The sequence below is a fragment of the Stomoxys calcitrans genome, chromosome 5, assembly GCF_963082655.1.
Source record: "Stomoxys calcitrans chromosome 5, idStoCalc2.1, whole genome shotgun sequence".
Classification (NCBI taxonomy): Eukaryota; Metazoa; Arthropoda; class Insecta; order Diptera; family Muscidae; genus Stomoxys; species Stomoxys calcitrans.
Genome location: NC_081556.1, coordinates 114,549,788 through 114,575,639, shown reverse-complemented (window position 1 = coordinate 114,575,639; position 25,852 = coordinate 114,549,788). Strand labels below are relative to the sequence as shown.

The 25,852-nt window shown below is 37.8% G+C and overlaps 1 protein-coding gene across 5 annotated transcripts in view; it reads left to right on the top strand.

The window, feature by feature from the left end:
• The window catches only part of LOC106090874 (MAGUK p55 subfamily member 7), an 89,027-nt gene that overhangs the window by 54,522 nt on the left and 8,653 nt on the right, over nucleotides 1-25,852 (top strand). For 3 of the 5 annotated variants that reach the window (XM_059369650.1, XM_059369651.1, XM_059369653.1), the window contains 8 exons: nucleotides 7,035-7,151; nucleotides 7,221-7,402; nucleotides 7,483-7,578; nucleotides 7,711-7,842; nucleotides 17,144-17,173; nucleotides 20,842-21,009; nucleotides 21,091-21,273; nucleotides 25,201-25,339. In XM_059369650.1, coding sequence (XP_059225633.1) covers nucleotides 7,106-7,151; nucleotides 7,221-7,402; nucleotides 7,483-7,578; nucleotides 7,711-7,842; nucleotides 17,144-17,173; nucleotides 20,842-21,009; nucleotides 21,091-21,273; nucleotides 25,201-25,339 — 976 coding nt within the window. In that variant the 5' untranslated portion in view covers nucleotides 7,035-7,105. The remainder of the gene's footprint in view (nucleotides 1-7,034; nucleotides 7,152-7,220; nucleotides 7,403-7,482; nucleotides 7,579-7,710; nucleotides 7,843-17,143; nucleotides 17,174-20,841; nucleotides 21,010-21,090; nucleotides 21,274-25,200; nucleotides 25,340-25,852) is intronic. The other 2 variants (XM_059369652.1, XM_059369654.1) reach the window with 1 other exon arrangement.

Genomic DNA, 25,852 nt, shown 5'->3' with positions numbered 1-25,852 from the left:
GTACATATTTAAGTACCAGCACAGTGAGTTTTTCATGGGGCAATTATAAACAAATTGGAACTGAAATGTTGGAGAACATATAATCCAAATTCTGTGAGAAGAATATGAGATTACTCATATGCTATAAAAATTGATCGGAGCAGATTCTTTTCAAATTTACTATCAATAAATATCGAGGCGATAGAGAAATTTGCAGGTCTAATGTTAATAAGGTACAATTATAAATCCCATTTAAGACCTTAATATTTTTATACCCACCACCGAAGGATGGAGGTATATTCATTTTGTCATTCCGTTTGCAACACATCGAAATATCCATTTCCGACCCTATAAAGTAGATATATTCTTGATCAGCGTAAAAATCTAAGACGATCTAACCATGTCCGTCCGTCTGACCGTCTGTCTGTTGAAATCATGCTTTAGTCTTTTAAAATAGAGATATTAAGCTGAAACTTTGCACAGATTCTTTTTTTGTCCAAAAGCAGGTTAAGTTCGAAGATGGGCTATGTCGGACTATATCTTGATATAGCTCCCATATAGACCGATCCGCCGATTAAGGGTCTTAGGCCCATAAAAGCCATATTTATTATCCGATTTTACTGAAATTTGGGACAGTGAGTTGTGTTATGCCCTTCGACATCCTTCGTCAATTTGGTCCAGATCGGTCCAGTTTTGGATATAGCTGCCATATAGACCCATCTCTCGATTTAAGGTTTTGGACCTATAAAAGGCGCATTCATTATCCGATTTTGCTGAAATTTAGGACAGTGAATTTTGTTAAGCCCCTCGACATACTTCTGCAATATGGCACAGATCGGTCCAGATTTGGATATAGCTCCCATATAGACCGATCCGCGGATTTAGGGTATTAGGCCCATAAATGCTACAGTTATTATCGGATTTTGATAAAATTTGGGACAGTGAGTTGTGCTAAGCCCCTCGACATATTTCCGCAATATGACCGAGATCAGTCCAGATTTGGATATAGCTGCCATATAGACTGATCTCTCGATTTAAGGTTTTGGGCCCATAAAAGGCGCATTTATTCCCCGATGCCGCCGAAATTTGAGACAGTGAGTTTTATTAAGGCCCTTGACATACCTCTGCAATATGGAACAGATCGGTTCAGATTTGGATATAGCTGCCATATAGACGGATCCACCGATTTAGGGTCTTAGGCCCATAAAAGCCACATTTATTATCCGATTTTGCTAAAATTTGGGACAGTGAGTTGTGCTAAGCCCCTCGACATATTTCCGCAATATGGCACAGATCAGTCCAGATTTGGATATAGCTGCCATATAGTCCGATCTCTCGATTTAAGGTTTTGGGCCCATTAAAGGAGCATTTATTCTCCGATGCCGCCGAAATTTGAGACAGTGGGTTTTATTAAGGCCCTTGACATACCTCTGCAATATGGAACAGATCGGTTCAGATTTGGATATAGCTGCCATATAGACCGATCCACCGATTTAGGGTCTTAGGCCCATAAAAGCCACATTTATTATCCGATTTTGCTAAAATTTGGGACAGTGGATTGTCTTAGGCCCTTCGATATCTTTCTTAAATTTGGCCCTGATCGGATTAGATTTGATTATAGCTGCCATATAGACCGATTTCTCGGTTTTAGGTTTTGGAGCCATAAAAGCTGCATTTATTGTCCGATTTGGCCAAAATTTGAGATAGTGAGTTGTGTTAGTCCTTTCGACATTCTTCTTCAATATGGCACAGTTCGGTCCAGATATGGATATAGCTGCCATATAGACCGATCTCTCGATTTAAGGTTTTGGAACTATAATAGGCGCATTTATAATCCGATGTCGCCGAAATTTGGGACAGTGAGTTGTGTTAGGCCCTTCGACATCCTTCTTCAATTTGGTCTAGATCGGTCCAGATTTGAATATAGCTGCCATATAGACGGATATCTCGATTTAAGATTTTGGGGCCATAAAAAGCGCATTTATTTTTCGATTTCGGCGAAATTTGGGATTGTGATTTGGCCCAGATGGGTCCAAATTTGGATATAGCTGCCATATAGACCGATATCTCGATTTAAAGTCTTGGCCCCATAAAAGGCACATTTATAATCCGATTTCACTTAAATCTGAAACATTGACTTATGTTAGCCTTTTCGACATCCGTGTCGCATATGGTTCAGATCAGTTTGTTTTGAGATATGGCTACTAAAAAGACCAATATTTTGTTGTACACAATTGAACAATGACTTGTACTTGTATTTAGCTGCTATGGGCCATAAAGTATGCATTTTTCTCCGGATTTTGACGAAAGGTGGTTTACATATACACCCGAGGTGGTGGGTATCCAAAGTTCGGAACTTAACGCCTTTCTACTTGTTGTAGTTTATAGGAAATAATCCTATTTCTCTATAAATATTACAAAATGTTGTGTTGGTACATATTTTTTTGTGTGTAACGCAACATATTATATTCAAGATGAAAAGGAACAACATCTTATTTATCATGGGTTTCCAAATTGGTAATTGGTTTCCAAAAATCATTCATTCACTCACTCTGCAAACATTTCCACAATACCAGTTATTATAAATTGTTTGTGTTTTTCTTTTCACTCAGGGTGATACATATCTTCATTCTCTCTAATGGCAAATATTTGCAATTTAATCGACCGTTACAATTTGAAAAGAAACATTATTTTCAATTTGGCAAATTTATTTAAATTTAAAATCAATAACTCACATTAAGATAAACATAACAAAAGAGCAAATGTTCAAATTTGCATGAACAAACAACCATAATAACAACGGAGGTGAACAAATTTCCATTCACAGACAAGTTGAAAAAGAAATGAAAAATGATTCCTTTTGATCGCATAACATAGACTCATTCTTTATTGGATTCTTTTTCTATGATTTAAGGTATAAGGAAAACATTTATTATTCAAATATTGTTTTTTTTTTGTGGTCATTCAACCATCTCATGGACCATATGGCTGCCAATGGAAGAATATTAAAATGCTGATGCTATTTTATGGATATTTTAAGCTATTTTGGAAATCTAGTGTATTCTAAAGGCAGTGGGATATATTTGGTGTTGTATTGTATACAGCTGGAAGTATTGTAGTTTGGGATGCCATGTTCGCCGGTAGATCCAAAACTTCTGCTTTGAAATTTCTAGTGCAAAAGCTCTAAGTTCTCTAAAAACCTACTATGGATAAAGAATGACTAAAGTTTTCGTTTAGTTTCATATTCTGCCAATACCGTGCTGAGTTGGGGCGGACCAAATCTTGGATAACCACCTTCATGGATTCCGCTAAAAATTTACCTTTATAAACTCAGTTCATATTCGAATTGTTTTGCAACAATCAAATCGGGAATTGGTTGCGGCTTCTAAGGTGTTGACACAATATCAGACATGAATAGAGATGGATTTTTCCAAGTAAATACCCAATAAATACCTCTTTGGGTCTATCAAAACTCACTGTTTCAAATTTCATCCAAATCGGATGAAAAATGCTCCTTTTATGGGACCAATAATCCATTTCGGGAGCTCGATCTGTATGGCAGCTATATCAAAATATCGAACGATCTGGACGATATTCAACAACGGAAGGAGGTAGAGCTCTATCAGAACTCACTGTTTCAAATTTCATCCAAATCGGATGAAAAATACTCCTTTTAGGGGATCAATACTCCATATCGGGAGATCGGTTTGTGTGGCAGCTATATCCAAATATGGTCCGAACTGGACGATATTCAACAAAAGAAGTGTAGCAAAACTGACTGTTTCAAATTTCATCTAAATCGGATGAAAAATTCTCCTCTTATGAGTTCAATACTCGGTCCAAGATCGGTCTATATGGCAGCTATATCCAAATATGGTCCGATCTGGATCACATTTAGCAGTAATAGGAAGGAGTCTACCAGATCTCAATGTGCCAATTTTAATCGAAATGAGATGAAAAATGTCCATTTTATAAGCCCAGTACACTATATCGGGAGATCGGTTTATATGACAGCTATATGCAAATATGGTCCGATCTACATTCGACAGGAATGGGTAGGGGTCTGCCAGTTTTCATCGAAATAGGGTAATAAATGGACCTTTTATGGCCCTAATACCCTATATCGGGCAGTCGCTCTATAGGGCAGATATATCCAAAGACACGGACTACACTTCACAGAAATAGGTAACGGTCTACCAGAGCTCATTGTGCCAATTTCCATCGAAATCGGATGCAAAATTACCAATTAATTGCCTCAAGATTTTGAGTCTGTAGATCGGTCTATATATGTGTTGGCTATATATAACTAAGTTCCGATTTGATGAGATCAGAAGTTCAGGTTTATATACAACTAGCTGGACAGGGCCCACTCCGCTGCGCCTTCTTTCACTCTCTTATTTTATCTTAGCCCTATGCGGTCAAGTCAGAAAATAAGTCATATTTGGGGGTGATGGTACGGCTGATTCAGATTTTTCACGCCAGAGTGGATATTATATCGATGCTCTTCTCCCATGTACCTTTCATAAGAGCCTTATATTGCTATGGTCGGAAAACATGTCCGGTATGGGGGTTGTTTTTGGGGGCAAGGCCAGATCCCCATATATCAGATTCCTGCTTTGGTCTCAAATATAAACCCATATTGTCATTATTGGTTTTTATTTCATTTGGCTGGTGGCTTTGGAGGCGGGACGGCCCCCTAGATATCCAACCCTAAATAAGGATACAAATTTCTGTATTTAAGTTATTATATTGTGTTGCCCAAAAAGTAATTGCGGATTTTTCATATAGTCGGAGTTGACAAATTTTTTCACAGCTTGTGACTCTGTAATTGCATTCTTTCTTCTGTCAGTTATCAGCTGTTACTTTTAGCTTGCTTTAGAAAAAAAGTGTAAAAAAGTATATTTGATTAAAGTTCATTCTAAGTTTTATTAAAAATGCATTTACTTTCTTTTAAAAAAATCCGCAATTACTTTTTGGGCAACCCAATAAACAAACTAAATTTCGCCTAAATCGCCCCACCAATCTCCGAGATCTGGTGTTTTTGAAAATAGGGTAAGGAGAAGGTCCGCCGATAAAAGTTCGGATGTCAGATCTACTTCATTCTCTTTGAATTGGTGGTGGATTGGAGTAACCAAACTCTTTGCCCCGAAAGTGGATATCCGATTAATACTCCACTCCCAAAAACCACATTGGAGCTACATACTGCTATAGTCGATATATATGTGTGGTTTAGGAGGAGTTTATGAGGTGAGGCGTCCCTGAAGCACTTGGCCATGAATCAGAGACCGATTTTTGGTTTAATCCACAAATATGTCCAGTTTGTGGGGTATGCAGGGTGAGGAGGCCACCCACTCTCTTAGCTCTGAAAAAAATATCAGCATCGTGCTCTACTCTCAAATTTCTTTAATTTAAGCCCTCCCTTGCCATTGGTTTAGGGGGAGTTTATGGGATGACACGACCCCAAACATTTAACCTCAAAATTGGATATCAAATTCGTTTTCTACTATCAAATACCTATTATTTGTCGCCATAGTAGACAATCATGGCCGGTTTGAAGGGAGTTTAGAGGAGGACCCTGAAGTAATATCAGCATCGTGCTAGAGCACGATTCTGTTGAAGCCCCATAATGTCAAGCATTTTGAAGGAGGCTATCAAAATATTGAGGGCTATGGGTCTCGTTCAGATTCACAGTAATTTATTTTTTTTTTGTATTGGTTATATACAATACATTAAAAATTATATTTCAAAGCGACGAGAGAGAGAGAGAGAGGGTTTTGGGACGGGGCGTACCCCCAAGTTATTTGATTATTATTTATAAGGTGGCATACAAAATTTCGCTTAAATCGGTGCACGCATATCCGAGACCTGGCGTTTTTGAAAATTGTGATATGGGGGAAGGTTCCCCCCCCCCCCCCCCTCCCATCCGGATATCAAAATATGTAGTACCCTATTTTCACTGCGGGCCCAAACTCTACCATCTGTTAAAAATTTTTGATACTCTCGACATTGCTTGATCGTCTCGAAATCATGATTCGAACTAGCCATATCCGTCCGTCCATCCATCTGTCGAAATCACGATAGAGGTCGAACGCGAACGCTAGTCGCTTGAAATTTTGCACAGATACTTTATATTGATGTAGGTCGTTGGGGATAGCAAAAGGGCCATATCGGTTCAGATTTGGATATTGCTCCCATATAAACCAATCTCCCGAGTTGACTTCTTGAGCCCATAGAAGCCACAATTTTTGTCCGATTTTACTGAAATTATGCACATAGTGTTCTGTTATGACTTCCATGAACTGTGCAAAGTACGGTCCAATTCGGTCAAGAATCTGATATAGCTCCCATATAAACCGATCTCCCTACTTGACTTCTTGAGCCCATGGAAGCCACAATTTTTGTCCAATTAGGCTGAAATTATGCACATAGTATTCTGTTGTGACTTCCAACAACGGTGCCAAATAGTGTTCAAATCGGTTAATAACCTGATAGCTCTCATATAAACCGATCTCCCGATTTGACTTCTTGAGCACATGGAAGCCTGAATTTTCTTCCGATTTGACTGAAATTTTGTACATGGTGTTCTGTAATGACTCCTAACAACTCCTTGAACCAAGCACGGTTCAAATCGGTCTATAACCTCATATAGCTCCCATATAAACCGATATCCCGATTTGACTTCTTGAGCCCTTACCAGCCGCAATTTTTATCCGATTTGGCTGCAATTTTGCATATAGTGTTTATATAGTATCTCTCAACAACTGCTCCAAGTACAGTCCAATTCGGTCCATAACTATATATAGCTCCCATATTTTAGCAGAATCCATGGTGGAGGGTTGCCAAGATTCGGCCCGGTCGAACTTAGCACGCTTTTACTTGTTAGTATTTAGAGCGCACAACAAGCCGATTACTGGCTTAGGTGTATGTCCAATGGACAACGTCCATGGCAAGAGCGGATAGATATCTGCACCCTCTTTTCAACCTTACCTAACCTAACCTTGTATTCCACGTGTACATTTTTCTAACAATTTTTTCCCATTTCTTTCTCTTTACAGATTTTCTTAAAAGGCACATTACATATTTGCAAATATTTGTTTAAAAACTCCTGCCGTCGATTTTATGAATTATGACAGCTGAAGTTATGGCAGCAAATGATACACACTGGGATCCGGGTAGGTTTTCTTTAGCAGCTTAACTTCAACCACGCAATTTAAATGTATTTTATAAAAACGTCTCTTTAGCCTTATCCAAGCTGATAGCATCTCTAAAAGAGGCCGAAAGTCTATCCAATGATCAAGAAATTGATTTTCTGCAGACCCTGCTGGAGTCCAAGGAACTCAATGCCTTGGTCAATGTGCACAGTAAAGTGGCCAAAGTGGGGAGAGATGATCGTTTGGCGCCTATTCTCTCAACCTCGGGCATGGTAAGCTGAAATTTAAACCAAAGAAAAAATCACTAAATTAAAAAAAAAATACCTTTTCTTTTTTTCTTTACCTTGAGTAGATTATGTGCGAAGTGTTGGAACAATTATCACAGCAATGTCACTTAAATGAGGATTGCCGCGAGGCTTTTCATCTGCTACAGAAACCGCATTTACAAGTGGGTATAGCAATAACAACAATACCAACAACCACAGAAATATCATCTGCCTTAATCTTTCGTTAATAATGATGTTGTCCTTCATTTCGTGTTTTTCTCGTTTTGCTTCTTCTTCTTCTCCGTCCACTTTAGAGTCTTCTTTATGCCCACGATGCCATCGCTCAAAAGGATTTCTATCCCCATCTGCCCGATTTGCCTATTGAAATGGATGAGGATGAGGAAACCATTAAAATTGTGCAATTGGTTAAAAGTAATGAACCCTTGGTAAGTCCTGGCAGCGATAAGAATTTCAAGGATATTCTATACATGAGTGGGTGGCATAATCATTGAGTTTGTGCCTTTCATGGTGAAAGAAGAAACCACAGAAAAATGGAGAATAACTAAATTGTATTTTTAATAAGTTTCATTTTGGGAAGCACAGTGTTTCGAAACCTATAAAAGAGAGGAGAGAAAAATTTTACGAAATTCCATTAAAATTTGAGAGAAATTTTCAGAAAATTTTATCTTCTTTAATGAACATATATATGTGAGGTACTATGCCATGTAACAGTTCTCTCCAAAGAGGTGTTCGCACTGCGGCACGCCGTTCGGACTTGGCTAGAAAAACGAGACCCTTTATCATTGAACTTAAACTTGAATCGGACTGAACTCATTGATATGTGAGAAGTTTTCGCCTGTTCCTTAGTGGATTATTTATGGGCAAAATTTGCAATTTTGGTTATCCCCTCTTAATGCTGGCGACATTTGCGAGGTACCATGCCATGCATGGTCATGTAAACAATTCTCCCCAAAGAGGTGTCGGCTATAAAAAAGGTCCCTTATCATTGAGTTTAAACTTAAATCGCAAAGCACTCATTGATGTGCGAGATGCTTGCCGCTGCTCGTTTCCTAGGTTGGAAATCTGGCGAGACCATCAAAAACATTTTCAGTGGTGGTTTTCCCCTCCTAATGCTGGAAACATTTGTAAGGTACTATGCCATGTAAAAAGTTCTCTCCCAAGAGGTGTCGCACTGCGGCACGCCGTTCGGACTCGGATCGCGACACCTCTTTGGAGAAAAGTTTTTCCATGGCATAGTACCTCACAAGTGTTGCCAGTATTAGGAGGGGAAAATCACCGATGAAGATTTTTCGATGGTTTTCGATGATTTCGAACAAATCGCATTACCAATCTCCGAAATCGGATGTTTTTGAAAAATAGGGTAATGAGAAGTACTTTTTAGGGGAGGAATGGCACCTCAGACATTTCTAATCAAATATGGATATCAAATTCGTACTCCTTTCCCAAATCCCTTTAATTTGAGCCCCATATTACCATGGTCGGTAAATATGAACTGTTTGAAGGGTGTTATAGGTTTGGGGCGGCCACCGGCACTTTGCCCCGAAAATAGATATCAAATTCGTTCTTTACTCCCAAATACCATTGATTTGGACTCCATATTGTCACAGTCGGAAATGTAGTTCAGTTTAGGGGGTGCTTTAGGGCGTACCCCTCAAACACTTGACTCCAAATTTGGATATGAAATTCGTTTTCTACTCTCAAATACCTTTCATTTGAGTCCCATAGTGTCATAATGGTTCAATTAACCTAATGGAGGTATTTTTAAGAGGAAAAGCGTCACCTAGACTTGATGCAAATTTTAATGCCATATTCGTAATCTACTCCCAAATACCTTTCATTTGAGTCCCATATAGCCATGGTCGGTTAATTTGCCTATTTGGAGATATTTGGTGGAGGGACGACCACCCATTACTTGGACCTAATTTTTTGTGCCATATTTGTAAACTACTGCCGAATACTTTTCATTTGAATCTCTAGTATCCAATACCTTTCATTTGATACCCATATACAATATGGGTATTGTGCCTGTGGGTCGTTTTTTGGTTTTGGGTGACGTTCATGGGGAGGGTCCGCTCCCATCCGATATTTAATAATTATAAAGCCTATGTTTCCTTCCAGACAAACCTACACAATCTATGAACATTTTAAGGAAATCGGTTCAGCCGTTTTTGATTCTACGGAACAAACAAACAAACCGAGTCCCATATAGTCATGATGGGTGAACTGCCCATTTGGAGCGTCTTGGAGGGGCTCCTCCCTTACTTTGAACTGATTTTGTACGCCAAATTCGTAATCTACTCCCGAATACCTTTCATTTCAGCCCTATATTGACATGAATGTCCAATATGTCTCTCAGGGGGTGTTTTGGAATTGCGGATGTGTACGCATAGAAAATTTTATAGAAATTTTGTCTTTGGAGAAAATCTCATGAAAAATTTGTCTTTAGTGAAAATTTCATGGAAATTTTGTTTAAGAGAAAATTTCATAGAAATTTTGTCTTTAGAGACAAATTCATAGACATTTTGTCTTTAGAGAAAATTTCATGGAAATTTTGTCTTTAGAGAAAATTTCATGGAAATTTTGTCTTTAGAGAAAATTTCATGGAAATTTTGTCTTTAGAGAAAATTTCATGGAAATTTTGTCTTTAGAGAAAATTTCATGGAAATTTTGTCTTTAGAGAAAAATTCATGGAAATTTTGTCTTTAAAGAAAAATTTATGGAAATTTAGTCTTTAGAGAAAAATTCATGGAAATTTTGTCTTTAGAGAAAATTTTATGGAATTTTTGGTTTTTGAGAATATTTTATGGAAATTTTGGCTTTAGAGAAAATTTCATGGAAATTTTGTCTTTAGAGAAAATTTCATGGAAATTTTGTCTTTAGAGAAAATTGCATGGAAATTTTGTCTTTGAGAAAATTTCATGGAAATTTTGTCTTTGAGAAAATTTCATGGAAATTTTGTCTTTGGAGAAAATTTCATGGAAATTTTGTGTTTAGAGAAAATTTCATGGAAATTTTGTCTTTAGAGAAAATTTCATGGAAATTTTGTCTTTAGAGAAAATTTCATGGAAATTTTGTCTTTAGAGAATATTTCATGAAAATTTTTGTCTTTAGAGAATATTTCATGGAAATTTTGTCTTTAGAGAAAATTTCATGGAAATTTTGTCTTTAGAGAAAATTTCATGGAAATTTTGTCTTTAGAGAAAATTTCATGGAAATTTTGTCTTTAGAGAAAATTTCATGGAAATGTTGTCTTTAGAGAAAATTTCATGGAAATTTTGTCTTTAGAGAAAATTTCATGGAAATTTTGTCTTTAGAGAAAATTTCATGGAAATTTTGTCTTTAGAGAAAATTTCATGGAAATTTTGTCTTTAGAGAAAATTTCATGGAAATTTTGTCTTTAAAGAAAATTTCATGGAAATTTTGTCTTTAGAGAAAATTTCATGGAAATTTTGTCTTTAGAGAAAATTTCATGGAAATTTTGTCTTTAGAGAAAATTTCATGGAAATTTTGTTTTTAGAGAATATTTTGTCTTTTTGTTGTTAAGAAAATTTCATTAAAATTTGTTTTGGAGAATATTTCATTGAAATTTCGTCAAAAGGTTTCGTAACACTGTGCCCCTTTATCTTATTTACATCGCTCGTTAACCATGATTTGTTGGTTTCCTTCTTCTTTTTTTATTATCTGTTTGTATTGGTCCCAATAACAGTTTTTTTGTTTGTTTTGTTCTTGATTTAGTCGTATTTCTCCCTTCCCCTCTACATGTCTCCATGATTCTATGACTTTCAGTTTCAATACAAAACATCATTGTCATTGTTTTTGCCTACGAGGTGGTGGTGGTGGTCGTCATAGTCGTCGCCTTTGTCATTGTTAAGTTCATCTACTTTTGTTGCTGGTGTGCTTTGCCGCCATACCATCTTAAGCTTTCTACCAACATAATTCAATGTCTTCCCTACATATCCTCTAAGACAATCATACCTTATTTCACCTACCACACACACACACACAGAACCTAATGGAGGGGCGGTTGGATGCTTGTACAATCTCAATTGTCTATTATAATAATAGGCAATTGTTTTATGCGCTCAATGAACATGAACACATACAAACACTCACCCACGCTCATACACTATACATTAGCATTCTCTCTCACTGACACTTGTCGGTGTTAATTCACATTTAGTCTTATGATCTGAACTTGTGTTGACAGCATGTTTTCGCTTCATCTTTTATGAGATGGGCTCTTCTTAGTTGAGGTCACTTTCAGCAACAACGCCAGCCTCTTATGCCTGAGGGGGGGCGCTATTATCACTGACCCCCCATCACTGATATTAAATCCCCCCCCCCCCCCACACACACACACCTACTTTGGTAAAACAATATAAATAATTAAGTCCATGCCCCCCATTTTGCCCCAGGGGTGGCTATTGCGGCCTTATCTACTGTTGCCCGGTGCGAATCGCAGCACCATGTTTTTAATTGTTTAGTGTTGTTAATTAATTAGTTCAATATGCCATGGTGTTCGATTGTCTGCCTTATGGCACTTTTATAGTTTCACATGCTCTTGGCTATGTTGCCCTCCATCGATGATTTGTTGTTGGGTAGACTTTTTTTTTTCTTTTCAAAGAAATAATTGGCGAAAAAGAAGAAAAATTACCTTTGCCATATACCTAAGTAGATACCTGTAAATAATAGGGTGGATTATAGGCTTAGATGCTTAAGCTTCAAAATTTATCTTAGAAAACCACATTTGGTGAACCATTTCGATTTTCGTTAGTATACAATTCTGTGCCCTCTGCCCAAAAATATATGAGGAGACTACAGTGGAGACCATTATCGATTTGTGTTTTTTTGAGCTGAGATACAGAGAAAGTTTTATTTACAAAGCCTATGCTAAGTTCCAATCTTTCTTCTTATGTGCTTTCGAACGTAATTACCTTTAACTTGATTTTCGTTTCGTTGAACATTAAAAAATATTTTATGTTGTGCGCTTGAGCCAAATAGTTTTTGCTATATTAATAGTGGAAATATATTTGAAAAAATCTATATCAGAACACGTAAAAATTGTGTATTAGCAGAATATCCAGACAAGCGTGGTATGTCCACGTTTATGGTCCAATGGAAGTAGAGATGTCTTAACTTCATAACAATAAACCATTTAACATTAATCATCAGTCAAGTGAAATACAATATGTCGTTGCCATCTGTAGCGCTTGAAGCTTTTCGAGGTCTAGCGTCCGAACAGAGGCCGATCGTAAGTTTTTCGATTCTCTTTGAAGTGTGCATATCTTCGTTACAACAAGCTTAGCTTAGATTGGAGGCACGCGACTAACAATCTCGGTCTCTAGTCGCTTCATCCGGTTAGCAACCGGGTTAAAATTAGGTCCTTTGTATTCGCCCTAGAAGAAGGTGGACAAAAAACAGGAATATCCAGAAACGGCAGAGAAATAAAGCTAACGCACAAGGACCGGGGGGGAAAAAACTTTCATTGGTAATAGTAAGGTCCAGTCAGATAATTCTGGCCTCTACAGAGCTCCAAAATGACAAGAGTCCTAAAAGTGTGGAGGATGGATTCCCTCCCTTGGCATTAGCGTGGTAGTGACATGAAAGGTGCTCCACTTTATCTATGTTATGCTCTCTGACCTAGCAAAAGCTACGACCTGTTCCGCGAAATATTGGGCCACAGGCCTTTGACACCCCGCAACCCAATGCACCAGCCCACGGCTCGTTCAAGCAATCATCGTAGCAATCGTCGACCCTATGAGGAAGCACGTACAGGGGGGACTGTACCTGTCCAAAAGTAGATTTTCTTTGGATAAAATGTAATTAAAGTAACTTTTCGATAAGGTAAGGGTTTCATTACTAAGTTTTCGTTGAGGAAAGGGTATTTTAATATCCTTACCTTTGGGAAAGGGAGAGTGTAGTTTTAGCACTCTTTTCTTTGGGAAAGGGTAGTTTTAGTACCCTTTTCTTTGGGAAAGAGTAGTTTTAGTAAACTTTCCTTTGGGAAAGGGTAGTACCCTTTATTTTAGTAAAGAATATGGTGGGAAAGGGTAGTTTTAGCACACTCTTCTTTGGGAAAGGGTAGTTTAAACAACTTTTCCTTTGGGAAAGAGTGGTTTTGGTACTCTTTCGTTTGGAAAAGAGTGGTTCTAATACCCTTTCCTTTGGGAAAGAGTAATTTGAAAAACCTTTCCTTTGGGAAGGCGTAGCTTTAGAACACTTTCCTTTGTTTTAGTACCCTTTCTTTTAGAAAAGGGTAGTTTTAGTACACTCTGCTTTGGGAACGGAAGTTTTAGTACCCCTTCCTTTGGGAAGAAGTTGTTTTAGTACCCTTTCCTTTGGAAAAGGGCGGTTGTAGTACCCTTTACTTCGGGAAAGGGCAGTTTTAGTAAAAGGAATATGGAAATTTTAGTATCCTATGAAAAAGGGTAGTTTTAGTACCCTTTCCTTTGGGAATGGAACGTTTTAGTACCATTTCTCTTAGGAAAGGATAGTTTTAATGTCCTTTTCTTTGGGAAAGGGTAGTTCTTGTACCCTTTTCATTAGGAAAAGAAAATTTTAACACCCTTTTTTATTGGAATTGGGTTGTTTTAGTACCCTTTTCATTGGAAAAGGGTACTTTTAAAAGGTATTTGCGGATATTTTCAATTTTATTATTTTTTTTTGCATTTTTAGCAAAATTTTAATTTTTTATGCGATAAACTTTTTCGTGTTAAGTATACAGTATTAAAGATTATGGCAAAAAATTTAGATAAGTACAACTCCTATGTTTTTTCTGCAAAAAAAAGCTCAAAATTGCATCATTCATATCCAAACAATGGTTAAAAATCTCAATATGAGTTTGAAGTTGCTGTAACATCTTTAGTTTTGCGAACTTTAAAATCCTGAGAACAACGTTGAGTACGTGAAGCATATCTCTCCGAAAATGGTGCTGGATAAAGCAATACTTTTTTCTATTTCTTTGAAAACTTTAGAGTATTGGTTCAAAATTGCATAATTGATACCCACAAAATTTGTAAAAGGGTAGTTTTATTATGCTTTCCTTTGCGAAACGGTAGTTATAGTTCTCTTTTCTTTGGGAAAGGCTAAAGGGTGGCTTTAGCACCCTTTCTTTTGAAAAAGTTTTTTCTTTTGTATTTTTTCCTTTGATAAATGGTAGTTTTAGTAATCTTTCCTTTGGAAATTGTAGTTTTAGTATCCTTTCCTTTGGAAAAGGGTAGTTTTAGTACCCTTTCCATTGGGAGAGGGTGGTTTTAGTGCCCGTTCCTTAGAGAAAGGGTAGATTTATCGCCCTTTCCTTTGGAAAAGTATAATTTTAGCACCCTTTCCTTTGGAAAATGGTAGTTATAGTACCGTCTCGTTTGGCAAAACATATCTTTAGTACCATTTCTTGGGAAAGGATAGTTCAAGTACTCTGACCTTTGCAAAAGGGTAGATTTATTACCTTTTCCTTTGTGAAAAGATAGTTTTAGTACCTTTTTCTTTGGGAAAGGGTAGTTTTAAGTACCCTCTCCTTTGGGAATGGATAGTTTTAGTACCATTGTTTTAGGAAATGTTAGTTTTAGTTTCCTTTCCTTTCGGAAATGTAGTTTATAGTACCCTTTTCTTTGGAAAAGGGTGAATTTAGTACCCTTTCCTATGTGAAGGGGTAATTTTAGTACCCTTTTTGTTAGGAAAGGGTAGATCTTTTACCCTTTAGTACTTTTTCCTTTGAGAATGGGTAGTTTTAGAACCCTTTCCTTTGAGAAAGGGTAGTTTTTTACCCTCTGACGTAGTAAAGGGTAGTTTTAGTACCCTTTGCCTTGGTAAAGGGTGGTTTTAGTACCCTTTGACTTGGTAAAGGGTAGTTTTATTACCCTTTCCTTTGGGAAAGGGTAGTTTTAGTACTCTTTCCTTTGTGAAATTTTAGTTTTAGTTACCTTTCCTTTGTGAAAGAGTAGTTTTAGTACCCTATCCTTTGGGGAAGGGTAGTTTTAGCAACCTTTCTTATGGGAAAGGGTAGTTTTAGTACCCTTTGATTCGTGAAGAAAGTCTCTTGCCGTGATAGTGTTGGACAAAGCATTGCTTTTTTCTATTGGCTTGAAAACTTTGGAGTATTGCTTCAAAGTCGCATAATTGATATCCAAAAAATTCCAAAAAACAACGTAAATTTGCAATAGCTGTAAGTTCCTTAGTTTTGCGAATTTTTAAATTTTTCAGACACCTTTGGATTCATGAGAAAAATCTCTTTCCGCAATGGTGCGAAGCAATACTGTAAAGTTTTGTGTGAAAAACATCGCAAAAACCATACTTTTTTAAGCATTCCGCAGTTCGAAATTCGAAGACGATTCGAAAAATAAACAGAAATACTTAAAATTTCACATTTTATTTTTTTTGCATTTTTTTAGCAAATGCTAACCCCTTATGAAAATTTTCAAATTTTGATGCGAAAAAATTATTCGAGTTGAGTATACAGTAATGATGATTATGGCAAAAGATTCGGATTAGTGCAACTCGTATGTTTTTTCTACACAAAACAAGCTCAAAATTGCATAATTCATATCTGTGCCAACTTTTTTTGTGCTTAAAAATTCGTTTTCAAGGTCTTAAACGCTGTAACTCCTTCGTTTTTTCGAATTACGAAAACTTTCAAGCATTCCGCAGTTTGAAATTCGAAGACGATTCGAACAATAAAAAGATTTACCTAAAATTTCACATTTAATTTGTACTTGGCTTCTTCAGTTTAAAGTGCCTTGGCTGCGTTTTGTGCCATAGATCCGCGACGCACTGTTAGCTGTACCTTCTCTATAATCCGGAGGGCATAGTTCTTCAAATACCGATGCTACACCCTATATCCTTAAGGGAGAATTGGCCGATAAACCGCGGTTAACATCAATTTTTTTATCTGCAACCTTAGCCCCCAACTTTTTTCTATCAAGTTGCAACAGGAGCAGAGCGCATATAGTCCCCTTTTATCCCTTCCTTCGCCAGTTTGTCTGCATCCCAAAATCAAGCTCAGGTACTTGGCTTCTGGAGAGAGACAGCGCTACCCCTTACAGGACAGGAAACACCTGAAAAGACTCAGCTTTCTTCAACTGGTAAAAGTGTTCGGTGGGCCCTTTTTTTCCAGATAGCTTGCTCAATAGTAGAAAGGAAACCCATCTTCATTATCTGGAGTACATCAGAATACCAAATGTTTCAGCCTTCCACTAACTATACATTCACAATCTAACTCATGTCTCGCATCATCGTACTGTGTCCAAGGGCACATATGGAATGCTTGTTTTTTTATTCACAAATGTCTTTAAGCCATTGTGTTTGGTGAAAAACTCAGAATATTGTCCCTTCCAAACTCATTTCTCTAAAACTAATCAAATCATTTTAAATTTTATAGGACCTTATTAAAAAAACCGGTATATGTATACAACATGAAGTCATGCTGCTTTCATGCAGACAATCACAGGCTTCATTTTCCCTCACACATCAATCACACAAAATTATGGTTCATTATCTCCCATCCCAAAACTAAGATCCTTTAGCTTTTTTCATTTTGTTTTCCTTTTTTTGGCCTTTCTTCTGCTACATTTGTCTCGTCTTAGAATAAAACTGCAAAATTTGTTTTCAATGTGAACTCATATAAAAAATCGTTATGTGTTTCTTTTTTTCATATATTCTTATTTTTTAATTTGTAAAAAAATTATAAAAAAAAAATATATTCTCAAACAAAATAACTATACATTATCACAGTCAGGAGCACAAAGTGCGGAACCAATTGTTGTAAGTAAATGTCCTTCACAACCAAAAAAAAAATAATAATAATCAACAACAACAACAACGAAATTCCAAAATAACAACCACAACAAACCAACCAAAAAAAGATAAAAGAACAAAAATTAGTTCAATCAACACTTATACACCAAAGCAAATCGATAAAATATATAAAAAAAAAATTGAAAAAAAAAATGTAAATACACCTTGCGAAAAAGTATAAAAACGGTTAATGAACTTATTGAAAATTCACTGCCTCATAGAAATGTTTGAAACTCATTAATAAATCCTAATAACTTGGATTTGTTCACATCCTGTGATATCAATAATCCTTGAAAGAGATACAAATCTTAAGTTGACCCTTTCTGCTTACCAACTACACACATAGCAGATATTCCTTCTATAGTTTTCTCTTCCTTGACATCCTCATAGCTTATGTTTGCATCCTTTGGCCTATCATCATATTTTTCAATCAGTTAGTGATCTTCCTCACGATGAGTGAGATTTGTGTTCTAGCCAACCACAGTAAAACGGATCCCAGATCTCTTCAAATTTAGTTTCGACTACATAATCTCCGTTGGGAATGTTCATAGGCCCCAGTTTAACTTCCCTCATCTTAGGCTGCACAGTGGTGTGAGAAAAAATATGTCATGAAATTTGGTATGCACTCAGAAAATTTTTTTAGTAAAATCAGCAAAATTATTTGCTGTTTTTTACTAACAAATTTTACATAAGCAACACGCAGGGTGTCCCAAATATATGCAGTGCATTGCGTTGGCAATTAGGAAAGTTAAGGGTTGGAGGGGGGAAAGAGGAAGTAGTGTTTGCTAATATTCGTCTTAAATTTTTGAACATCGACGTCAGCGAGAAAGACATTAGCCGTAAGTCGATTCCACATACGAATGGTTTGGTCGACTGGCCAATAAATTACAAACGAGTGTGAGTTCCTGGCAAGTCTTGTGTTCCTGGTGAACGTCAACGTAACGTCAGGGATAAGAAGATGAATATCCCTGGAACACACGCCATAAAAATAACGATAGAGCAATACAACGCTACACACATTCCGACGATGATCAAGAGAGGCAATAGAGTTGGATACCCTACAGTCCCCAATCAACATCATCGCTCTTCCTTTAACCCGATCAAGTAGCTCCAAGGATGATTTTGGAGCTCCTGCCCATATATGAGAGTTATATTCCATCCTCGGCCTGATGTAGGTAGTATAGATATTAAGAAGATAAGAAGAGGTGCAAGAAATCTTGCACCGCTTAAGAAAGCCCAAACACTTGAATGCTTCTTTCGACACTTCGAATATGTGTTTTGACCAATGGGCATCACATTGTATCTTCATGCCCAGAACATCAAGAGCATCTGACTGTTCAATATCTATACCGTCGATAGATATCGACAATTGTAGTGTCAGTCAGTGAATCGCATGTGAGACAAGAAACAGCAGTGCGTCTTTTGTGCGTTTAAGTCTACTCTGTTCATTCTACCCCAATCGGAAATGGCCAACAAATCCTGGGAGAGCGTCCCATCCATATGGCGCCTCCTATCCACAATGTCTTAAGGACTGGGCCTATGGTCGAATGAATATGTATGACACAGGCTACTGTTATTGGCAAATTAATAGACTGGATTCGAAGTCTGACCCAATAGATCGTATAAGAAAATAAGAAAAAGGGAAGGGGAAAGGACAAAGCCTTGTGGCACACGTAAGGTCAATGTATACTCATCTGATGAGAACTCATCTACAACAACTCGTTAAGTGCGATCTGTCAGAAAGCTCGATATAAATCGAATGAAGTTATTACCGATTCCAAAAGCGACAAGCTTTGATAAAAGTGCACCGTGCCAGATCCTATCAAATGCCTTGGAGATATCCAGAGCCACGACCTTACTCTCACCAAACTGGTGGATAGAGCAACTCCATCGTTCCGTCAAAAATGCCATTAGGTCTCCCGTAGAGGGATTTTTGCGGAACCCATAATGTCTGTCGCTAAGAAGGCCATTGGACTCTAAGTATCTGAGAGGATGGTGGCTAACCATACTCTCCATAACCTTGGAGAGCGCGGAGCATATCACAATTGGCCGGTAATTCGCAGGGTTGTTCGCCCCACCTTTTTTGGGGATGGGCTGAACGTTCGTAACCTTCCAACGCGCTGGGAAAACTCCCGCACGGTAAGCAAGGTTGAAACGGTTGCGTAGTGGACGAGCAAGCGTCGAAGAACACTCACAAAGAACAAGTGTTGATATACTATCCGGGCCCAGAGATTTATTAAAGAATATCTGAGGCGTGATCGAAAGAATATCTGAGGCATCAAACTAGGCACATTATCAATCACCTATTTGGACCGTACTTGGCACAAGTGTTGAAAGTCATAGCGGAACACTACATGCAAAATTTCAGCCAAATCGAACCAAAATTGCGGCTTCCAGAGCCTCAAGAAGTCAAATCGGATGATCGGTTTATATGGGGGCTATATCAGGTTATAGATCGATTCGGACCTTACTTGGAGCAGCCGTTGGAAATCAAAGCAGGTTAGGCCCCTCAACGTCTTTCTGCAATATGGCACAAATCGGTCCAGAGTTGGATATAGCTGACATAAACCGATAGCTCGGAAATTTGGGATAGTGAGTTGCGTTACGCTCTTCAATCACCTTCTGCAATTTGGTGTAGATCGGTTCAGATTTTGATATAGCTGCCATATAGACCGATCTCTCGATTTAAGGTTTTGGGCCCATAAAAGTCGCATTTATTGTCACCGAAATTTGGGGGAGTGAGTAAAACTAGGCCACTTGACATCTTTCTGCAATATGGTCCAGATCGGTCCAGATTTGGATATAGCTGCCATATAGACCGATCTCTAGCTTTAAGGTTTTGGGCCCATAAAAAGCGCATTTATTGTCAGATTTAGCCGAAATTTGGGGCAGTGAGTAAAACTAGGCCACTCGACATCTTTCTGCAATATGGTCCAGATCGGTTCAGATTTGGATATAGCTGTCATATAGACCGATCTCTCGATTTAAGGTCTTGGCCCCATAAAAAGCACATTTATAATCCGATTTCGCTGATATTTGAAAAAGTGACTTTTCGAAATCCGTCTCGTATATGGTTCAGATCGGTCTACATTTGGATATGGGTACCAAAAAGACCAATATTTTGTACTTATGAGCTCAATGTCCGTGCCGAATTTGGTCCAAATCGGACCATATTTCGATAAAGCTGCTATGGGGGCATAAATTATGCATTTTTCATCGGACTATGACGAAAGGTGGTTTACATATATACCCGAGGTGATGGGTATCCAAAGTTCGGACCGGTCGAACTTGACGCCTTTTTTTGTTGTTCTTTTTTGCTTTCTTCTTTCGTTTGCCATTTCTGAAGAATTTTCAATAAGTTTGTTAACACATTTTAGACTTTTACCTTGCTTCATCTTTCAAGTGTACTTTCTGTTGTTCAAGTTCACCAAAGGTAAAAGTTTAAAAGTATCGCTTCTTTTTGTTGTAAAACATACACTTAAAACATTTGTGTCGTACTTTGTCTGTGTAGTATTAAAAAAAAGTATATAATAACTATAATTAAATTAAAATTGTTGTAATTGCTGTGCCCTTTCTAGCAAACCCATATTCAACCCAAATTTTATTAAAACCTATTTCTTATATTTGATTTGCAGGGAGCCACCATTAAAACCGATGAAGAATCGGGTAAAATCATCATAGCACGCATTATGCATGGTGGAGCTGCCGATCGTTCTGGCCTTATTCATGTGGGCGATGAGGTTATCGAAGTCAATGGCATCAATGTGGAGGGCAAAACTCCTGGTGATGTTTTGAGCATATTGGTGAGTTAGGCTTCGTTACACATTTCTAGCCATTTTAGATCAAAAACTGAGTGTGTGTGTGCGTTTTTTTGTCAACTATAGCAAAACTCTGAAGGCACCATTACCTTCAAATTGGTTCCCTCCGATGGCCGTGGTGCCCAACGTGAATCCAAGGTTCGTGTACGTGCCCATTTCGACTACAACCCCGAAGTGGATCCTTATATACCATGTAAAGAGGCTGGTTTAGCATTTCAACGTGGCGATATTTTACATATTGTCTCACAGGTAAGTTATTAAAATAATTATGGAAAAACCAGAAAGAAAAGCGTATTGATAGAACTCAGCTTATTGATCGAACCTCCAGAACCTAGGCCCAAGCTTAACAAAATCATGTTAAGAAGATCCATCCATCCACACGGACGGACAGACACACGGACCGCACGGACGGATCGCTAAATCTTCTTACAATTCTATGACGATCAGCAATACAGGTTTCTTAAACAGGGACACTACAAAAGTAGACCGATAGGGACAGCAAACGACGCTATACTTTTTGCTGTTCTTTTGACATTTCTCTTCAGTAAGGTTTGGCATTTTATGATGGAAAGACTCGAAATTATTAAAATTTTCTACCGAAATTCGGAGTCAGTTACCTCAACGTTAAGAGCGCTATGATAAGGCTTATTTCTGGCTTCATGGCTTCGGCAATAAGCAAAATATGCGTTATTGGCCAGACAGCAATCCACACTTACTCAAAGAGTCATCTGCATCCCGAAAAAGTGCGGTTTGGTACGGTTAATGGACCGGCGGAGTCATTGGCCCGTACTTCTTCCGTGATGATCAAGACCGGCACGTTACTGGGAATGGTTATCGCTAACGTTCAATAATAACACAATATTTTTGGCCCCATATGGATGATATGGACTTGGAGGACAAGTGGTTCCAACAGAACGGCGTCACAAGTCACACAGCGAATGTCAGAATCAATTTTTTGGAAACCAAGTTTGGAGAACGTGTTATCACACGATATGGTCCAATCGATTGGACGCCATGGTCGTGCGATTTGACGTCGTTAGACTATGTCCTGTGGGGATACGTCAAGTCTATGGTTTATGCCAACAATCCAGCGACGATTGATGAACAAAATTGCAGCAGTATCGGCCGATTTGTGCTTGAAAACTGTCAAAAATTTTGTTGAGCGTCTGTACTGCTGCAAGCGTGCCGTGGTTGCAAAAATGCAAATTTTGCCCATGAACATTCCACTAAGGAACAGGGGAAAACTTCTCACATATCAATGAGTGCAGTCCGATTCAAGTTTAAGCTCAATGATAAGGGGCCTCCTTTTTATAGCCGAGTCCGGACGGCGTGCCGCAGTGCGACACCTCTTTGGAGAGAAGTTTTACATGGCATAGTACCTCACAAATGTTGCCAGCATGAGGAGGGGAAAGCCACCGCTGAAAATTTTTTCTGATGGTCTCGCCAGGATTCGAACCCAGGCGTTCAGCGTCATAGGCGGACATGCTAACCTCTGCGCTAAGGTGGCCTCCCGTGCCGTGGTTGCCATGCAAACGAAATCGAGTTCCATACATAATGGCATCGAACGAACTTCCAAAGGAAAAAAATTCGTTTTTGTTTTATTTTAAAAAAAAAGTTTGTAGCGCTCCCTTTGAAAGATCCTACGCATATACTCTGTAAGGTCGGAAATTTATATTTCGATGTGTTGCAAACGGAATGGCTAAATGAATATGCCATCTGTCCTATGAATATGCCATATCCTATCTATATAACAAGTAAAGAGGCATTAAGTTCGGCCGGGCCGAACTTTGGATACCCACCACTTCGGGTATATATGTAACCCCCTTTCGTCACAATCCGGTGAAAATTGGATAACTTATGCTCCCAAATTCGGCACGGGCATTAAGTGGTCTAGTAAATATAAGTCACTGTTGAATTTTGTATTTCAATTTTCAACAAAATCGGTAATTAATAAAGGTTTTATGAGCTTCAGACCCTTAATCGGCATATCGGTCTATATAACAGCTATATCTAAATATAGTCCAATCTTTACCATATTTGGTTCAGATGTGGGTAGGCCTAAAACTACTCAATGTTTCAAATTTCAGCGGAATCGGTTAAAAAATAAAGCTTTTATTGGCTTCAAACCCTTTATCGGGAGATCGGTCTATATCAGACGTCGGGAGACCTGAAACTACCCACTGTTTCAAATTTCAGCGAAATCAGATGAAAAATAAAGCTTTTATGGGCTTTAGACCCTTTATCGGCAGATCAGTCTACATGGCAGCTATATCTGAATATAGTCCGATCAGAACCATATTTGGGTCCTAGGCTGGGAGGCGAAAAACTACTCACTGTTTCAAATGTCAGCGAAATCGGTTTAAAATGTAAAGCTTTTATGGGCTTCAGAATATTTATGGGGATATCGGTCTGTATGGCAGCTATATCTTAATATAGTCCGATATGATCCATATTTAGGTCAGGCCTCGGGAGGCTTAAAACTACTCACTGTTTCAAATTTCAGCGAAATCGGTTAAAAGATAAAGCTTTTATGGGCTCCAGACCCTTTATCGGGAGATCGGTCTATATGGCAGCTATATCTAAATATAGTCCGATTTGATCCAAATTTAAATCAGACGTCGCGAGGCTTAAAATAACCTACTGTTAAAAATTTAATCGAAATCTGGAAAAAGGTAAAGCTTTTATGGGCTTCAAACCCTTTATCTGGAGATCGGACTATATGGCAGCTATATCTAAATATAGTTCGATCTGTACCCTATTTGGGTCGGATGTTGGGAAGCTTAAAACTGCGCACAATTCCAAATTTCAGCGAAATCGGTTTAAAAATAAAGCTTTTATGGGCTTCAACCCCTTTTTTGGCAGATCGGTCTATATGACAACTATATCTAAATATAGTCCGATCTGTACCATATTTGGGTCAGATGTCGAAAAGCCCTAAACTACTCACTGTTTCAGATTTCAGCGAAATCTGGTGATAAATAAAGCTTTTATGGGCTTCGGACCCTTTATCGGGAGATCGGTATACATAGCAGCTATATCTACACATAGTTCGATCTGAACCATATTTGGGTCAGATGTCGGGAAGCTTTTTAACTACTTACTGATTGAAATTTCAGCGAAATGGGATAAAAAATAAAGCATTTATGGGCATTAGACCCTTTATCGGCAGATCGGAACTTAACCAGCGTGCATCAAAAAGACGTATCCGTGCCAAAGTTCAGCTCAATGTCTAAATTTGGAGGCTGTAGAGTGATTACAACAGACGGACAGACGAACAGACACCCGGACATCGGGTGTCTGCTTCTGACGACGATCAGAAATATTTATACTTTGCAGGGTCCGAAATTGATATTTCGATGTGTTGCAAACGGAATGACTAAATGAATATACTCCCTATCCTATGGTGTTGGATATAAAAATGGCCATAAGAGGATTGTCTACGGTTGCGTATGATTACTATTTTATAAAAATGTCCCCAAATTGCATACGTCATACGCCACCTTACCCACTCATTTTCCATAAAATTTGGCAAACCAATAAGCTTGTGATTTGGTGTCCCTTTTTCCACTGTAAAAAAAAAGCATAGACGCACACTTCTCTTTTGTCCTAGTTGGTAAAAATTGGTTTAGGGTTTGGTTTCTATGGTAGCGATATTTTAAAATACCAATGTGTTTTTTTCATAGCATACCTTAAGGCAGTGATGAAATAACATCACTCATAGGCAGATTTAAGATCTTTTTATAACCGAAAAAAGCATAGTTTATGCTCTAAAATTTTATTTAACGCAGCTAAATTTTAAAAATTTCGTTGAAAGGTTAAAAACGTATGAACATTCGCGGCGATCTCGCCATGTTTGTTCGTCCATCCGTTTATGACATCACATCCAAACTTCCGAACCAAACCAATTTTCCTTAAATGATGAGCTATTAATGCCAAGCCAAATTGAGCAAAATATAAGGCCAGTCTAATCAATTCATGTAAAAGCAAGATGTTGATATAAATAAAGGCTATACAAGCTGCCATTCATGATCCATAGTCCCCTAAAAAATTGATTCTTTTTTTTGCTTAAAAAGTGAAATCTGAAAATCAAAAACTGCCACCCAGAACGTAGCCTATTTCCTTGAAAACCGCTATTTGTTTGATTTTAATTTGTTCCTTTTGTTCTCTCTTTTACAGGACGATTCGTATTGGTGGCAAGCTCGCCGTGAATCGGAACGCACCGCTCGCGCCGGTCTTATACCCAGTCGTGCCTTGCAAGAAAGAAGAATTTTACATGAACGGACGCAACGTGATGTAGCTGATGGAGAATCGAAAAGTAAGTTTTTGAAGCGTTATAAAAGATCATTGCACAAAAGGTTGTATAATTATTGGTTGTTATAATAGGATAAAACAAATCATTCAAAATTACAGCTTTCTCACCAAGTTTGTTTGTTTTTATTAAAATTAAAATAAGAAAAAATATCATCTGACTTCATTTAACAACTTCCTTATCATAAAAAGTAAAAGTTAAAAAGGCAAAAAAGACAAAATTTCCATGAAATTTTCACTAAAGACAAAATTTCCATGAAATTTTCACTAAAGACAAAATTTTCATGAAATTTTTACTAAAGACAAAATTTTCATGAAATTTTCTCTAAAGACAAAATTTCCATGAAATTTTCTCTGAAAACAAAATTTCCATAAAATTTTCTCCAGAGACAAAATTTCCAAGTAGTTTTTTCTTAAAGGCAAAGAGATGGCTGAACAGTTCAAAATTCACCTGTTCTAGGTGCCGGGCCACAGAGATATCCCAGGAAATTGTAAAGTGGTCGAGCTTGCGAGATTAGGA